This window comes from Aplidium turbinatum, chromosome 15 (genome assembly GCF_918807975.1).
Source record: "Aplidium turbinatum chromosome 15, kaAplTurb1.1, whole genome shotgun sequence".
Taxonomy (NCBI): Eukaryota; Metazoa; Chordata; class Ascidiacea; order Aplousobranchia; family Polyclinidae; genus Aplidium; species Aplidium turbinatum.
Window position 1 is genome coordinate 20,608,048 of NC_137486.1, and position 15,328 is coordinate 20,623,375.

The window sequence follows — 15,328 nt, forward strand, 5'->3', positions numbered from 1 at the left end:
TCAAGATCATGCGGTCATGTCGCTGGCAAGAGACTAAAAGGCATGCTTAAAGGTGGACACAAAGATTGGATTTCTTACCTTTCCGTTCACTTATTCGAAAATTTTCAACCACTGAGTGAAAGCCTATATACGAATAAAAAAAAGTTTCAGTAATCGGCACTAAGCGCGACTATCTCAACTAAACTGGCAGTTAAGCTTCTGTAAAAAGAAAACAGATTCAAGAAAACAGTCGTCGTGTAGACACGCCTGTAGAAAAAGTAACAACGCAACAAGTAGACACTCGTCTTACAACGAAAACGGCAATTTTGAAAAGGTTATCATACATATGTGTTCACCGCAGAGGGTTGGATATTTTTAGGTTTGCAAGTTGTTGCTTTAACTGCATCTGTGTCTCCACACCACTTGTCAGAACTTGTGAAATCAGTAAACTTTGTGCAATCGAAGCTTTCTTTATAAAACACAAAATCTTACCGTCCGGCATTACAGAGCTCAATAAGTTAGTGTCGGACAGTAAATAAATGCTTTTTTATATATGAACATTGCAATAAATCATATTTTGCTAATAAATAGCTATCACTGATGCAAGCATCAACAGTGGGATCATTATCTTGTTGAATGTGATGCTCTCTGCTCCTCCTGTAGTACTTCCTCCTGTTGATCCTCCTGAACTTAGAGTGACGTTGTTACAGTTGTTAGTCTGGCAGCATCCAAGAGTGCAGGTGCTTCAATGTAAAAAAGTGAAAAACAACGTTGGTTGGGGAATAAAATATAGTATTGGCTAACATACGATTTGCTAATGAGCTCTTTTCAGTGATGAGTAGGACCATTTTTATTTTGACCTAAAAAAATATATTTTGACTTTATTTTGACCTAACGAAATTGCTTATTTCTAGAGTCCACAGTTCTTCCTTGAATTGATGCCAGTTACTCGAACATAATATTTTGTCGATTTCAGACCCAAATGTAATATTTTGTTGAAAAGTCAAGGTGTTTTATAGGTTATTAAAAGTGCGTCGTGTTTTTGGCGATAGGAAAATCTCCACAAATCTGTCTGACTTCTGCTGAAGACGATTTAGCTTGCTTAGGCATTTTAGTATTACAGAATGTCAGTAGGCTATTCCTAAATCCAAACTGTTGATCTTCGAAAAGACCACGTTCGCAAAGAGGGAGTGTTTTATTAAAATTATACAAATACGTAACAATAACAATGAATAAACAATGGACAATTTGCGATGAAAGTTATTGCTGATCCGTGGGCATTGTGACATATTTCCTGCTTTTATGGGTTAACGTGGTTTAATTGTGTCGCAGTTCCTGATTTACAATGCTTCCACGAGCATTTTGACAAAAAAATACACTAAAAATCACAAAAAGTTTGTCAAAAACCATAATTTGACAAAACTTGACTTTATTGAAAATATTAACTTTATTGTCAAATTTGACTATATTTTGACCTATAAACTTCTTAGAAACAGTCCCTGAAAACAACTTTTTCGTGGATAGACGAGGTCCTTAAATCGTGGATAGACAAGGTCCTTAAAAAATTTTAGCTTTATTGACTTTTGCGGGCCCTAGTGATGAGGTTACATAAATTTTACCATTTCAAAAGATTGTGCAATATGCATTGCAGTTGTGATGTCAAGAGCTTGTAAAGCCTTGCAAAATGTTATTTTCGCCTCAGTTCGGTTCAGTTTCTTTTTGGCCACCACGACGAAAAACAATAGACTACATTCCAAACAAAGCAGAGATCTTAAAAAAGATAGAACAGGTAGCCTCATACTGTGTTGACAACGAAACAAAAGATAAATTGTTAATTCGGTGTTTAGTTACCTCGGTGTTACGCCGCTCGGGAGGAGAGCCGTTATGAGGTCACAAGTGATGAAAGGGCAGGCAGCGAAAACCTGGCATTGTCCAATCGTCGTGGTAACTAAAAGCAGTAAATATCGTTTAACTTAAATCAAGGTTAGCGAAAAACTGACATGCGGGTCATGAAATGACCCATAACAGATTTTTAGTGACCCATTTGCCTTTTTAAAAATCACAAAATTTCATCAAAAATTGACAAAGAATAAATGTTTTACTAAATATTTCTATAAAAGCTCCACCCTATTTAATTCTAATACCGCACCGAATTGCCATGTAGCAGTCTGATACAACTAAGGCCGTATAGTACAGTAGTCCCGCTTTTTATGGTAGGCTACAATTGTCTTCCTTTTCAAGAGTCCCCGCTGAAGGCGCCTTAAGACCAGCTGGGCGTGAGGTACCTACGCGGTTATTCAATGCGTGCGCATTCGTCATAATATAGTGAACAATAGATATTTCCAGTTGTAGCCCGCGGACCAAGCTGGTTATGTGTATTCGGCCGGCCGGGCTACAAGTTTGCCCACCCCTGCTGTTGTCCATTACAGGCAGTGCAAGTGACGGGTAATGATGACGTAATAAAGCTATTGTTCTTTTGATTGTACCAAGTCATTTTTCTTGTTTGTACCCTTTGTTGCAAGCAATGACTGCATGTCTCTTGCTGGTTAGAATAAATGTGGTCTGGAAATAAAGTTGAAATAAATACGGATGTGGATGGTCGTAACTTCCCTGCTGTTGAAGCCCGTGATAAAAATATAATCCTTACAAAGTGGAAATCATTTCCAAATTCATTTGAAGCCATAAAAAGATTCGCAATGACTTTGTTAACGTTGTTTGTTTCTTCAATTCGAGTGAATTTTTATTTTCAAACATGAATTTTGTACAGTCAAGCTCTCACTGAATCGTCTCAGCTCAGATATGAGTACTGCAATACTAGCCAAGAATAAGACTTTCAGAGAAGCTGCAGCAAGTTTCGCATTAATATTTCAATGCAAACTAACTGTATGACCTACTTTTTATAAGGGTTAACCTGAGGTCTCTTTTGTGACCCACGGAACAAAATAGGTTCGCCATCCCTGGCTTAAATAGCATCTTGCAACGTTATGCCTTTAGGCTTCGGATCGTAAGGACAGTGGTTCTTATCGCAAATTAATCGATTTTTGAATGAAAAAGTAGCCTACTGAATAAGGTTCGCAGAGCTTATGCGCAATAGAGTTATAAATATTTATAAGTGCATTGCTGTTTGCTATACAGCAAACTATCTTAGGCCTAATGCTAAAGTCCCGGACTACAGTAATGTAATCTAATCGTATGACTAAACTTACACGGTATTCCTTGGGTGGTGTATGCGCCGTCGATGCGAAAGCACGCGTCTTCGCTTGATGAGCATTCTGTGGCATTAAGTGCCCCAGTGTTCGTTGTCATTCCTGCAACTGTGACAGAAGTGGCCTGCCCTACTAGGCACGAAAGAGATTGTGCAAGCGCTGGGAGACACACCAGTACCATCAAAGGGAATGTTGACGTAAACAAAGTCATTTTGAAAGTTGTAAATAGACAAAAAAATTTATGATACGGTAAGGAAATAAATAACTTGGCTGTAACGTTCACCAACTGTAAGAAAATATTATAGATTTACTTAAAATTGAAATTAAAGAGTCAATTGGTGGTACAAAACTTGAAATTTGTAAGTAGAATATTGCTCATGGTAGCTCGAAGCTGCAGATTTTCGTTTGACTCTCATCAGGTGCTAAAGTCACAATAAAATAAACCTAAATGTGGTGAAAATCTTGTGCCCCAAAAAAAATCGTTTATGCCGTAAAGCTTTTTTGTTAATTTGAATTCTTCTGATTAGTCAAATTTACATTTCGTTTTTCTTCTACTATAAATACTTCACCACTCTCAGGTTTATTTTAATCTGACCATAGCTCCTGAAGAGAGTCAGACGAAAACCTGCAGCTTTGAGCTACCATGAGCAACATTCTGCTTGCAAGTTGAAATTATTCTTTTAGTTCTAACATTAATCTCTGGTTATGGCGAAATACTTCTATTGATTTAAATTTAAAGAGGGGCAGTTTGTTGGAAAGATTCCTTGGACTGCAAAATTTTCTCCTGGTTTTCATCCTAACCTTCTTTGTGTGCTTGCTGTTTCTTTGAAAGCATAGTCACCCAGACTTACAATAAGTTCCAAGTAGCAAGTTACAGAGGCATTCAGTTGTTACTTTTGAAACCAAACTTTTCAGAGGCTCCAAAACTGAAATAAACAGCGTAAGCTTTATCGTTCTTCTTTTTAGAAACAACTTCTTGTTTTTGTATCGGAAAACTATCTCTTTTTATACGTTTTCTGTGAATTCTTTTCCTTGGTTTAATTTGTTGTATTTTTTAGGAGCCAAGCCTCTAACTAGTACCGATGCAACATGTGCCATGTTTTTGACTAATAAATTCAAATTATTACAATATTTGGTGGAAACCTATGAGAATTGCAAATGCTTTGCAACTGTACAAATTCAAAACCTAAATTCTGTTCTGATGGAACTTAATAGGTCACGCTTCTGTAGCAAAAAGCCTACAGGGTCTAAAGCTTCCGTTTAACGCACCTGGCAGTAGCCTAAGCTGCAATAATTTGATTCAGAAGCAAACATCCTTTTTTCAAAAAAAATATTAAAGTACAAGTAGTCTATTGTTTTGGATGTGGCAAGTGTTTGAACTGGTCTGAGTTAAGATATTTTTTCATCTGGCAATCATGTCTTTTGCATCACAGTTACAACACTGACTTCATTCATCGCATTTATTCATTCTCCATGACAATTTTGATTGCAATTAGACGTGGTCAAACCCTACAATGTGTTAGCAGGCCCACTTTCGAAGAACAGCTTTGTTAAAATTAACAAAATATCATTTTCCCCCTGTAGGCCTACTCTACAATTAAATAAATATATTCCAAAAACGCAACTCAATTTTTTAAATTAATATAATTCTACAGATTCAGTTTACTTTTTTGCCCGACTGAGCAAAGCGAATCAATATTAATGAGCTTATTTTATCAGTTGTGCCATTTTATAAATTTCTTCTGGTCAAATTGAACAATTCGTGATTATCCAGCTACTTACACTTGTAGGCTACTGCATCTACTATGAGCGTTTACTGTCTACGACAAGCTGGTGCAGCATATCAATCAACACTCAGACTATCTTCAACATACGCTCGTTTGTGGCATTATGAAGTTTACAAAGCTACATCGAACAGTGCAGCTAGTTTTTGTGAGCCAAATAGTGGTCTATTGTTCTTTCATGTCTTTTCACGTTTGAATAAATGGCTTGACTGTAAACTGATCTTTTAGCTAATTACAATAGAAACACGATATTCAAGAATTGTACATGAACAATAAACACACAGCTGAGGTTTTGTATTTCAATTACAATAAGTCATTCTTCAATACGAGTATAAGTTTCTCATCAGATTGCCAAAGTGGTGCTTGCTTAATGTTTGCCCCGATAGCTGAGTTTAAAAGCATGACTTCATATCAAGGGTGTGAGAGGAGGAGGTATGGAAGCCCCCGGTTATTGAAATTATGCAATTTATGCACTTGAAGCTTTTCTAGTTTGGGAACTATAGAATACAAGACAAGAAATAGCACGACATTCCAAGAATACGTCATTAATGAAGTTGGTGTTTTTTAAAACATTGTTACCAACAAAGTACTGACAAACGCATCTATGACATCATTATTGTCTTTCGATCACATCAAGTTTTGATACATTTTATTGTTTAATTGTCAGCTGAAGTCAATAAGATCAAAAAAAAAGTTCAAGAAAATTATTATCAAAAAGTTATGCATTTTTGCATTGCCGCAATCTTTATCTACGTTGGTTTGGGATCAACCGCAAACATTGATCGAGATATCTGCAATTTTTATAGTTTTATTGCCATGGTGGGTTTCTTACACGAGTTATCATCTATTTTTCTGCATCACTCATCTGCGCAAATCAAACCCAATCATTTTGTCTACATCGGGGTCAAGAAAGAGATAAATTTTTGTTCTGATGTCTTTTGAAGTATTAAATGTCCAGCTTGTATCTATTTTTTGCCTCTTTTAAGCTATACTTTTGTTGTTCATGAGCCTAGTTGGGCTGTGTGAAGCAAAACTAGGCTACCATCTAAATCACAAGTTTGAACAACCGGTCTGCTTTTCACAGGTGGCTAATTCAATTTAAGTAAGTTACAGTTTTCACATATAGGCCTATATTGGTGGTGACGAGGGGGTTAATCGGCTTTTTTCGTCGAATTCAATTTTAGCCCTGGTTTTAGTATAGGTCTACAACAGAACATTCTAAGACTCCTGAAATTTTTTTTGAATTTTTGTCAAAAGTTTAAGCCCAGCCAGCTTGATCCATACTTGGACAACTAGATAATTCTAGTTGTCTAATTCGATAAATTAGAGCGAAATGTCGGCAATTCTAATTCTAATCTAATTCGGTAAAAATTTGTTTGCTTTAATTGTAGTTCTTATCCAATCTTCAGTTCTGCTAAAAAGTTTAGTTTGTCCAACAGTATTTTTGGCAAATGGAAGGATACTGCGCTCTTATCAACGTTATACAAAGAAAATGCAATAAAACGATCAAGATCAAAGAGTCATTCCATCCCTTGAGCAATGAGCAGCAAAGTCATGAAAAAATCGATTAATTCATCAATACACTGACGTTACAATGTATATTATGACGTTTACAAGTGGTTTTGGCAGTGTGGTGGAATGACACTTTGATCCCGAGTTGCCAAATTGGCGTTTTTATCCAACAAAAAAAGATATGTGACAACTGTGTCCAACTAATTCTAATCTAACTTAGTTTAAATTCTATTCTAATTTGTGAAATCTTGGGTAGCTCTAATTCTAATCCCAGTCTAATTTGTAAAAGCTTAAATTACTCTAATTATAATTCTCATCAAATTTCGAAAGACTACAAAATTCTAGTTGTCCAAGTCTGGGTTGATCCTATCAAAAATAATGTCTAAAATAAATGTCTACAGACAAATGTCTAAAAAAACATTATTAAAAGTAACCACAAAAAGTGGCCAGTGTTTCGATCTTCCGATCCCTTCAAGGTAGTAAAATGAAAGTAGAAAGTTGTCTTGAAGTTTTGAGATGATGGTTTCTAAGAATGACTTTAATAAGCCAATAAAAATTAATTTAATTTCTGATTTCGGACTCCAGCGAAACAGTGGCGTAACTACCCATTGGATCTTGTGGATAAATCCAAGGGCGGCACGTTGCTGGAGGGCGGCAAAATGTGATAACGTTTTAAACGAACAAGACAGTCACATTAGTTTATTCTCAAACAACTGACAAAGAAATCTAAATTCTTATGAATAAGGAGAAAAATAGATGGAGAGAAATCTTGCAGAGTCTAATCGCAGTCATAAAGTGTCTTAGTTAACCAATAAATCTTCTATTTCGTGGTCATCTGGAAGATTCTTAATTCAAGGAACCAGGGAAATTTTCTTGAAATTTTAGCACTCCTTGCAAATTACAATACAGTCATTTACGAGCACATTTTAGTATCAACCTCGCCAAAAAGAGCATGATAACATACCTTTCACCAGCTATCCAAATCAATTAATTGAGCTTTTTGGTAAAAAGGTAGGCTATAAAAGATCTTATGTTGGAGGAGATAGACAGTAAAGTAGTTCTCATTTTTACTTGACTGTACTCCTGACGACTCTCATATCGATGAAATGGTTTTTATGGTTAAATACCTCAAAATCGACAGCAATACAGAGGTTGGCTACAAATAAAGGAATCCTTTCTGAATTTTTCTCCACTGCACGGAAAAAATGCAGACGAAATAACTAAGTCTATTCTCAATGAGCTTCAGCAAATGGCTTAGACATAATGATGTGTAGAGGCCAAGCATCAATGCTTCCACCATGGCAGGACTCCGTACTGGAGAACAATGCCGAATAAAAAAATATTAGTTTAGAGGCCTTGTTTATCCCATGTGGAAACCACTCACTTGACCTTGCAGGAGTTCACGCAGTTGGATCGTCGGAAGTTTCTGAACCATTTTTTGCTGTTGTGGAAAGGATTTATTTCTTCTTTTCTGCTTCTACTCACAGATGGGAGGTGTTGCTTAAGTAGGCTACTGTATATGCCAAATGTGGTAAAACGAGTGACTGACACACGATGAAGTGCGCACTATGAAGCTGTGAAAGCGCTTCAGCAATATTTCATTGATGTGGTGGGTGCATTAAACAAACTTTGTGATCAAAATGAAAATATTGATGCACGAGGACAAGGGGTATTTATGAGCCATAAGCTTTACCTCACTGTTGCCGATTTTATCGCAAGCTGTGAAAGAAGTTTTTTCAAAACTTAAGTTGATAAAATCTAACTTGAGAGCGACTATGGGAGAAAGCAGACGGTCTGCGCTAGCAATAGCCTACTGTTCATTGAAAGTGATTTAGTCGAGACTTTATCTATGTTGATGATTTAATTGCTGAATTTGCTTCAATAAAAGCTGGACGTATTGCATTTTGAACTTTCAATAAAAACTAAACAAACACTGCTTTAATTCTTCTGTTGTGTGGAATTTTTATCAGCTTTTATGACGGTGTTAAGGGGGGGGGGCGGCACTTCGTGCAAAAATCCAAGGGCGGCATATTGCGTTGCTACGCCACTGCAGCGAAACATAATTTTACCGCTAATTAGAAAGTGTGATTTTTTGAGACAAGTTGTGCTAAACAATGAATGGAATTTGTTAAAAATAAAAACTTGAGAAAAACGCAGAAATTTGTTACTTTCATTTTACTACGCTGAAAAGATCGGAAGATCGAAACACTGGCCACTGTCAGTAGTTACTTTTAATAATGTCTTTTTATACATTATTTTTAAAGAAATGAAAAAAAAAGTCAGTTGACTCAAAAGTCATGTGTCAAAAGTCAAAAGTCATGCAAACTTCACTTTGTGTGGAGCTACATGTAGCCTACTCGAGAGATTACTGTTATTTCTTTATTCACTTGTTGATTTATGCATATCAGTTTGTATCCTCTGTGGATTCCTTTCTTGTATCATCATAAGCCAATCCTATAGATGTTTGCAGGTACACCCCTTTATTTTCTTTGAATCTTAATACTTATATGTGCCGCTATAGCATCCAATTTCTTGTATTTTGGGTCCATCTCAAATGATTGTTATGTCTTAGCTTTGTGACAAATTCCTGTCGTTTTCTCGAGTTTTTTTTTTCGAACATCTATTTATATTCGACCATGAACTGTAGAAATACAAACTCAAAGTTTTTTCGATTTTTGACCGGTTTTCCATGCTACACTAGTCAAACAAATCATTTTTTTCCGAAACACCTGACGATCTTTCACGGAACACCGCTTGAAATCACTGTTGTAAAGTATAGGCCTGCAGTTCGTACGACAATATTCGAAAAACAAAGACATCTTTATTGAAAGAAATATAAGTTTTAAAAAATTAAAAAACTGCAAGAAAAACAGTTCTGCTTCCCCTTGAAGGCTGCGCCCTAGGCGACCGCCAAGTTCGCCTAATAGACATGCCGGCCCTGCTTATGACGAAATTGACGAAGTTACGTTATGCGTTATATGTTGGCACACAGAATCAAAAATCAGTAAACTATATGCTGATTTCATGTTTTTTCTATAAATTTTATCAAAAATTAATAAAAATTTGTAGCATTTAAAAAAAAAATCAAATTTTTTTTTTTTTTATTGTAATCATTATTTCGTTGTAATCACAGTTATAGACAAAACTTTGAGTTATAATTGGCCAATAACCACAGTCTGCATTTCTAAATCAAGCATTGATCAGCAATCTGCTGTATCAAAGGAATTGGATATACATAACCTTACCAAAAGATGAAACTCTTTTAAGCGAAATTTTGAAGTTTGACACCCGAACCTATATCCGACGCCCTTTGAAATTTCAAACAATGCGGACATCGAGACGGAAAGTTTAAGGATCACTGCAACACACAAATAAAGCACAACCAATTTTTAAATGCCGTAATTTATCAATCATGCTGCAAACTCGGAAACTTTCACAGACCCCTTGAACAGGGATGGAGGAACCATTTTAAAAGTAGATGGGCCCAGAGGCGCAGCAGTCAAAGTCAATCCAACTTCTGAGGGGCGAAGGCCCCCAGACCCCCCATAACATTGTTGCATTCTTAATATTTAAAATCGTTTACACCAGGAGTCGGCATCCTACGGCCCGCCAAGAAAAATCATCCGGCCCGCCGCTCCTTTACAATTTATACTAATATGTGGACAGGCCAGTGGTTTTCGGGTCGCAAAAAGGTTGCTACCGGGTGACCGGTTCGCGAAAACACTCAATCAAAATGGTGGTCAAGAGTGTGAGTTGGTTGAAAGTATGTTCTCAGCCATAAAATAAATAGATTACAGTAAAAGCAATTGCATTTCATCCACTTGATACGTATGAATCTCACCTGTAGCCAGCAGTATATATATCAAAGCAGGGACGGATTCATGGAGGAGGTGGTTAGTCACGTGCTCTCCAAAACAATTAAAACACACGGAGCCTATAATAGTTTGCAGCTATTTTTCTCTCGCGCTCCACCACTTTTTATTAACTGTACCACTGGTGGCATTGGAAGGTTCTTCAAAAACAAAGACACTGATAACTTAGCTGAATGTGTGTGGTTGCTCAAAGTATGTTGTAAATTTGATTATGAGTATCTTTGACGTTATCAGGAAATTATAATGTATCTATATATACTGTATCTGTATCTATACAAGATGATAAAAATATTACTTTTCAATTTTATACCTTTTATTAATTTTTTTTTTGTAATTACTCCTTGAATGCATAACATGAGTGATTTTGATCCAAAGCAAATTTGTATAGAAAAAGTGTCTGATTTTCGGATTTTCTGCACTTGCAAAAGGTGATCTATTAATTTTTTTGATTTATGTATGATGGAAAATAAACTTTGTTTGTTTTAAAATCCAAAACGTGTAAAATGTATGTATTTTGATTTATACCTTTGACGATAAAAGGAAGGCATAAAATTTTACAAGTGACGTTAAAGAGGGGGCATTCCAAAACGATTAAGAACCCCTTGTAATAGAGGAAACAAAATAGGAAACACGGTTGTTTATCAACCTGCAATGTCAAGCAGCAGCTACCAAATGGAAGTTGTAAATATTTCGAATGTTTTTGGATTATTTTTTTGTTATTGTAATATAGCTCATTGATAGTTTTCCTTTGTGCAAGTAATGTTTTTAAAAAGTTTGATCAAACTAAAACTTTACCCATTCACAGCTATGCTCGGCCTTACAGTGGAGGTGGGCAGGTGGCCTCAATAATTGTGGCCTTTGTCTTGCTGAAAAGCTGGCCATTCTAAAAGCTGATTGTAGCGACCTTCTGAACAAACAATCTGAACTGGTGGGTAAATGTCGTCATCGCAACAAATTTAAACTCAAAAACTTTATTTTAAACACTTTAAAATAACAGAAATTCAATTCGGTTTCTACAGGTTACCTTAACCATGTACTGTACTTCTGAAGTACATGCCTTAACATAATCGCATTTTGTTTCTCTGTGACGTCACAAATGTCGTTATTAAATCTGTTTAGTTTCCATTTGGAGCTCTTAATTGAGGCTTTGTTTGTAACCGATGAGGGTAGCCCTTTGAAATTCTGACGTTTTATTGCAGATTAAATTAAGGTCATAATCAGGTATCACCGATTTATTGCTTTTTCATGTTTTTCAAGACCTTGTGATGATCCTCCTTTTAGGGTGAAATAGGCTGTAGGAGAGGTTTTCGAGAATAGTAACTGTATTTGATGTAATTTGCTCTGCTTGGCATTGAGTACTAATAGTATTTACTGTATGTTTTTAGTTAATTTAAAAAGATTTGTTTAACACTTAGACTTCTAACATTGTTGTACAACAATCAATGTAAAAAAGCTTCTGCCTGTTTGGATAGGTGTGAGACGCTGCACATGTCTTCAATTTTAATAAAGGCAAAATGCCACAATTATCGCAAACAATAACACAATAAAATTACAATTGTTGTGAAACTAATCGATTAACTTTTATAGATGGAGACGTCATTAACCTACTGTATCTAATGAACCACTTTATTGACATTGATTCAACGTAAAAAAGAGGGGAGGGAAGAAGGTAGCAGGGAATTTTACAAGGAGAGCAATTGTCTCCTCTTGTTTACGCCACTGCTTACATTGTCTTCTTAACATCCACAATTAATCAACCTGCAGAGCTTCACCTTCAGTACAACCAACGATACAACTCGGTTTTCTGACACCCAGTTTTGCTTGACTGACCAACTGCAACTACATTTATGTTGCATGCTTTCATGCTCTGAGAGCCAACAACTATATACAGTATTTCCATAGCAAGTATGTTTGTTTACCGAAATTTGCCGATTGGCGAATAAGGATCGCCTTACGAGTGTGCAAAGTGCAATAATAGGAAAAGACAAGCAACATCTACTAGCCTTACCGCAAAAACGGCAATTTTGAAAAGGCCAGCTATACTTATCTGTTCACCGCAAAGGGTTGGATGTTTTTAGGTTTGCAAGCTGTTATTTTAACTGGATCTGTGTCTTCACACCACTTGTCAGAGCTTGTGAAATCAGTAAACGTTGTAGAATCGAAGCTTTCTTTATAAACACACAAAATCTTACCTGTCAGGGCGTTATAGAGCTCACTAAGTCTGTGTCAAACCGTAAATAAATGTTTTTCTATACATAAACATTGCAATAAATTATCTTCATCGTATTGCGCTAATAAACAACTATCACTGATGCAAGCATCAACAGTGGGATCACCATCTTGTTGGATGTGATGCTCCCTGCTCCTCCTCCAGTGCCAAGGGGGACGTCGTTACAATTATCAGTCTGGCAGCATCCAAGAGTGCAGGTGCTTCAACGTAAAAAAGTGAAAAACAACGTTGGTTGGGGAATAAAATATAGTATTGACTTACGTATGATTTGCTAATGAGCTCTTCAAATAAAAAATATATAAATCTTGCCACTTTAAAAGATTGTCCGGTGTACTTGTGATATCAAGGGCTTGTAAAACCTTGTAAAATGTTCTTTTCACTTTCAGTTTAGTTTCTTTTTATTTCTGACCATCACAACGAAAAACACTTCGCTATACAAGTGCCCGCAAATGAAATGTTTACTTAACTCGGGCAAATGAAATGTTGATATGAGGATTTGCTTATTTTTTTTGTTGCTTGATCTGGCGCATTTCTGATTGGTCAATGGTTGTAAAGGTGGACAGACTTTTTGTTAGTTCCAACACTCGCTTCTAGTGTCGCTGAGGTTAAACCACGTGGTTGTTTGGGCTTCTAATTTTAGGCAGTTTGAGGTGTAATACCGTTAACTTTTGATGAGTATATTATATATATATTCCTTGAGTATTTATTATTATTATTATTAAAAGTATGTGATTAAAAAAGATATACCCGTTTTAGCATAGCTGAGTAACTTTCCAGACGTTAATCCCATAGAAAACGCACAGAACTTCATGAAAGATAAGGTCCAACATGGTCCAAGAAGCTCAACTATCAATAAACTTAAAGAAGTGTTGAAAAATTAGTGGGTTACCATGGACATGGAATACATTTGGAAAACTTGGTCTATTTGGTGTATCAAAGATTAAAATCCCATTCAAGCCAAAGGCGATATGACCAAATATAGTGGTTTGAAACCAATTTTTGTCTGAATTGCATTGTGTAAATATTTCATTTGCGGGCACTGTAAGCCAAACGTAATTGAGATCTAAAAAAGATAGAACAGGTAACTTCACATACAAAAAGTAAATTGTTAATTCGGCGTTTAGTTACCCCGGTGATACGTTGCTGGGAATGAGAGAGTTTATGAGGTCGCAACTGATGAAAGGGCAGAAAGCATTGACCTGGCATTGTCCAACCGTTGTGCTAACTGAAAGGAGTAAATATCATTAACTTAAATCAGGGGTGGCGCACCACAGACTTGCAGGTCATGAAGTGACCCATAACGGATGCAACCTAATTCGTACCATGAACAATTCGTACCGTCAGTTCGTACCTTGAAAAGATAGAGAGAGAAAAAAAAAAACGAAGTCGCTGATCGCAGTTTCCGCAAACGTTTTAAAATTTTCCGCAAACAAACAAAAAATCGTAGGATCATTACCAAAAATTTTAAAATGTTTGCGGAAACTCCAATCAACCCCAACCCTTTTAAAATGTTTGCGGAAACTCCGATCAGCGATGTTTTATTTTTTTCTCTCGAACTTTTCAGTTTGTTTGCGGCTACCGATACCTAACCGATACTTTCAGTTTGTTTGTTTGCGGAAATACCCTAACCCTAACTCTTTTAAAATGTTTGCGGAAACTCCGATCAACCCTAACTATTTAGGCAGCACCTTGACTGGCTAACCGCAAGGTTGTTCGGTGCTGCCAGACCTTTCTATTGCTATATTTTGATTTGTATGTAATTGTGTTTCTTTTTCTCGACTCGCATTAGAAAGGCAAATAAACAAACATCTCTCTCTCTCTCTCTCTTTTAAAATGTTTGCAGAAACTGCGGAAAAACGAAAACTGCGATCAGCGATGTTCTATTTTTTTCTCTCAATCTTTTCAGTTTGTTTGTTTGCGGATACCGATACCTAACTGATACTTTCAGTTTGTTTGTTTGCGGAAACACCCTAACCTTAAGTCTTTTAAAATGTTTGAGGAAACTCCGATCAACCCTAACCCTTTTAAAATGTTTGCGGAAAGCGGATACTGATACCTAACCGATACTCCGATACCCTAACCCTTTTAAAATATTTGCGGAAACTGCGATCAGCGACTTCGGCTTTTTTTAATTTTTTCTCTCGATCTTTTCAAGGTACGAACTGACGGTACGAATTGTTCATGGTACGAATTAGGTTGCACCCACCCATAATAGCTTATTAGTGACCTACTTGTCTTCATAAAAATAATTAAATTTCATCAAAAATTCATCAAAAAATAGATGTTTTACTAAGTATTCCTAAAAAATGTCTAATATAAGCCATGTAGCGGTCTGATACCAATAGCGCTGACAGTGGGTCTCTAGACTCTAGGGGGTACTTTTAGATCCGGACTCTGGAAAATTTTAGAGGGCGGAGAAATGAAAAATGTATTTTTTGGATACAGTGCGTTTTTCTCATAAATGTCTTGATTTGGAGCACAAGGATCTCATCGGTACCGGGCCAAAATATCTTCTCAACAGCCCTGTCTGATACAACTAATGCAGTAGCAGTGCATTACAAGGCAGTGCAAGTAACGGGGTAATTATGACGTAATAAAACTATTGTATTTTTGATTGTAAGTAAACTGTACTTCTTGTTTGTACCCTTTGTTACAAACATGACAGCACTCCTTTAGGCTGTTCAGGATAAGTGTGGAAGGAAGTAAAATAGAAATAAAAATGGACATGAATAGTCGTGACTCCTG

At 36.3% G+C, this 15,328-nt stretch overlaps 1 protein-coding gene across 1 annotated transcript; it reads right to left on the bottom strand.

Annotated features, from left to right (window-relative positions):
* Window positions 1-232: 232 nt before the first annotated feature.
* LOC145784830 (uncharacterized) lies at window positions 233-3,467 on the bottom strand. The gene is made up of 3 exons (XM_082596671.1): window positions 3,186-3,467; window positions 1,831-1,927; window positions 233-722 (listed from the first exon to the last, which is right to left on the bottom strand). The coding sequence occupies exons 1-3, from the start codon at window positions 3,394-3,396 to the stop codon at window positions 560-562; spliced, it is 471 nt and encodes a 156-aa protein (XP_082452797.1). The 5' UTR covers window positions 3,397-3,467; the 3' UTR covers window positions 233-559.
* Between the last annotated feature and the right edge of the window lie 11,861 nt (window positions 3,468-15,328).

Bases quoted from the DNA above. Each gene is read 5' to 3' on its own strand.
- LOC145784830 (XM_082596671.1), bottom strand. From the start codon at position 3,396: ATGACTTTGTTTACGTCAACATTCCCTTTGATGGTACTGGTGTGTCTC. The intron at 1,928-3,185 runs GTAAGTTTAGTC...TACTGCTTTTAG, and splicing joins CACCACCCAAGGAATACCGT to TTACCACGACGATTGGACAA. The intron at 723-1,830 runs GTAACTAAACAC...TTTACATTGAAG, and splicing joins CCGAGCGGCGTAACACCGAG to CACCTGCACTCTTGGATGCT.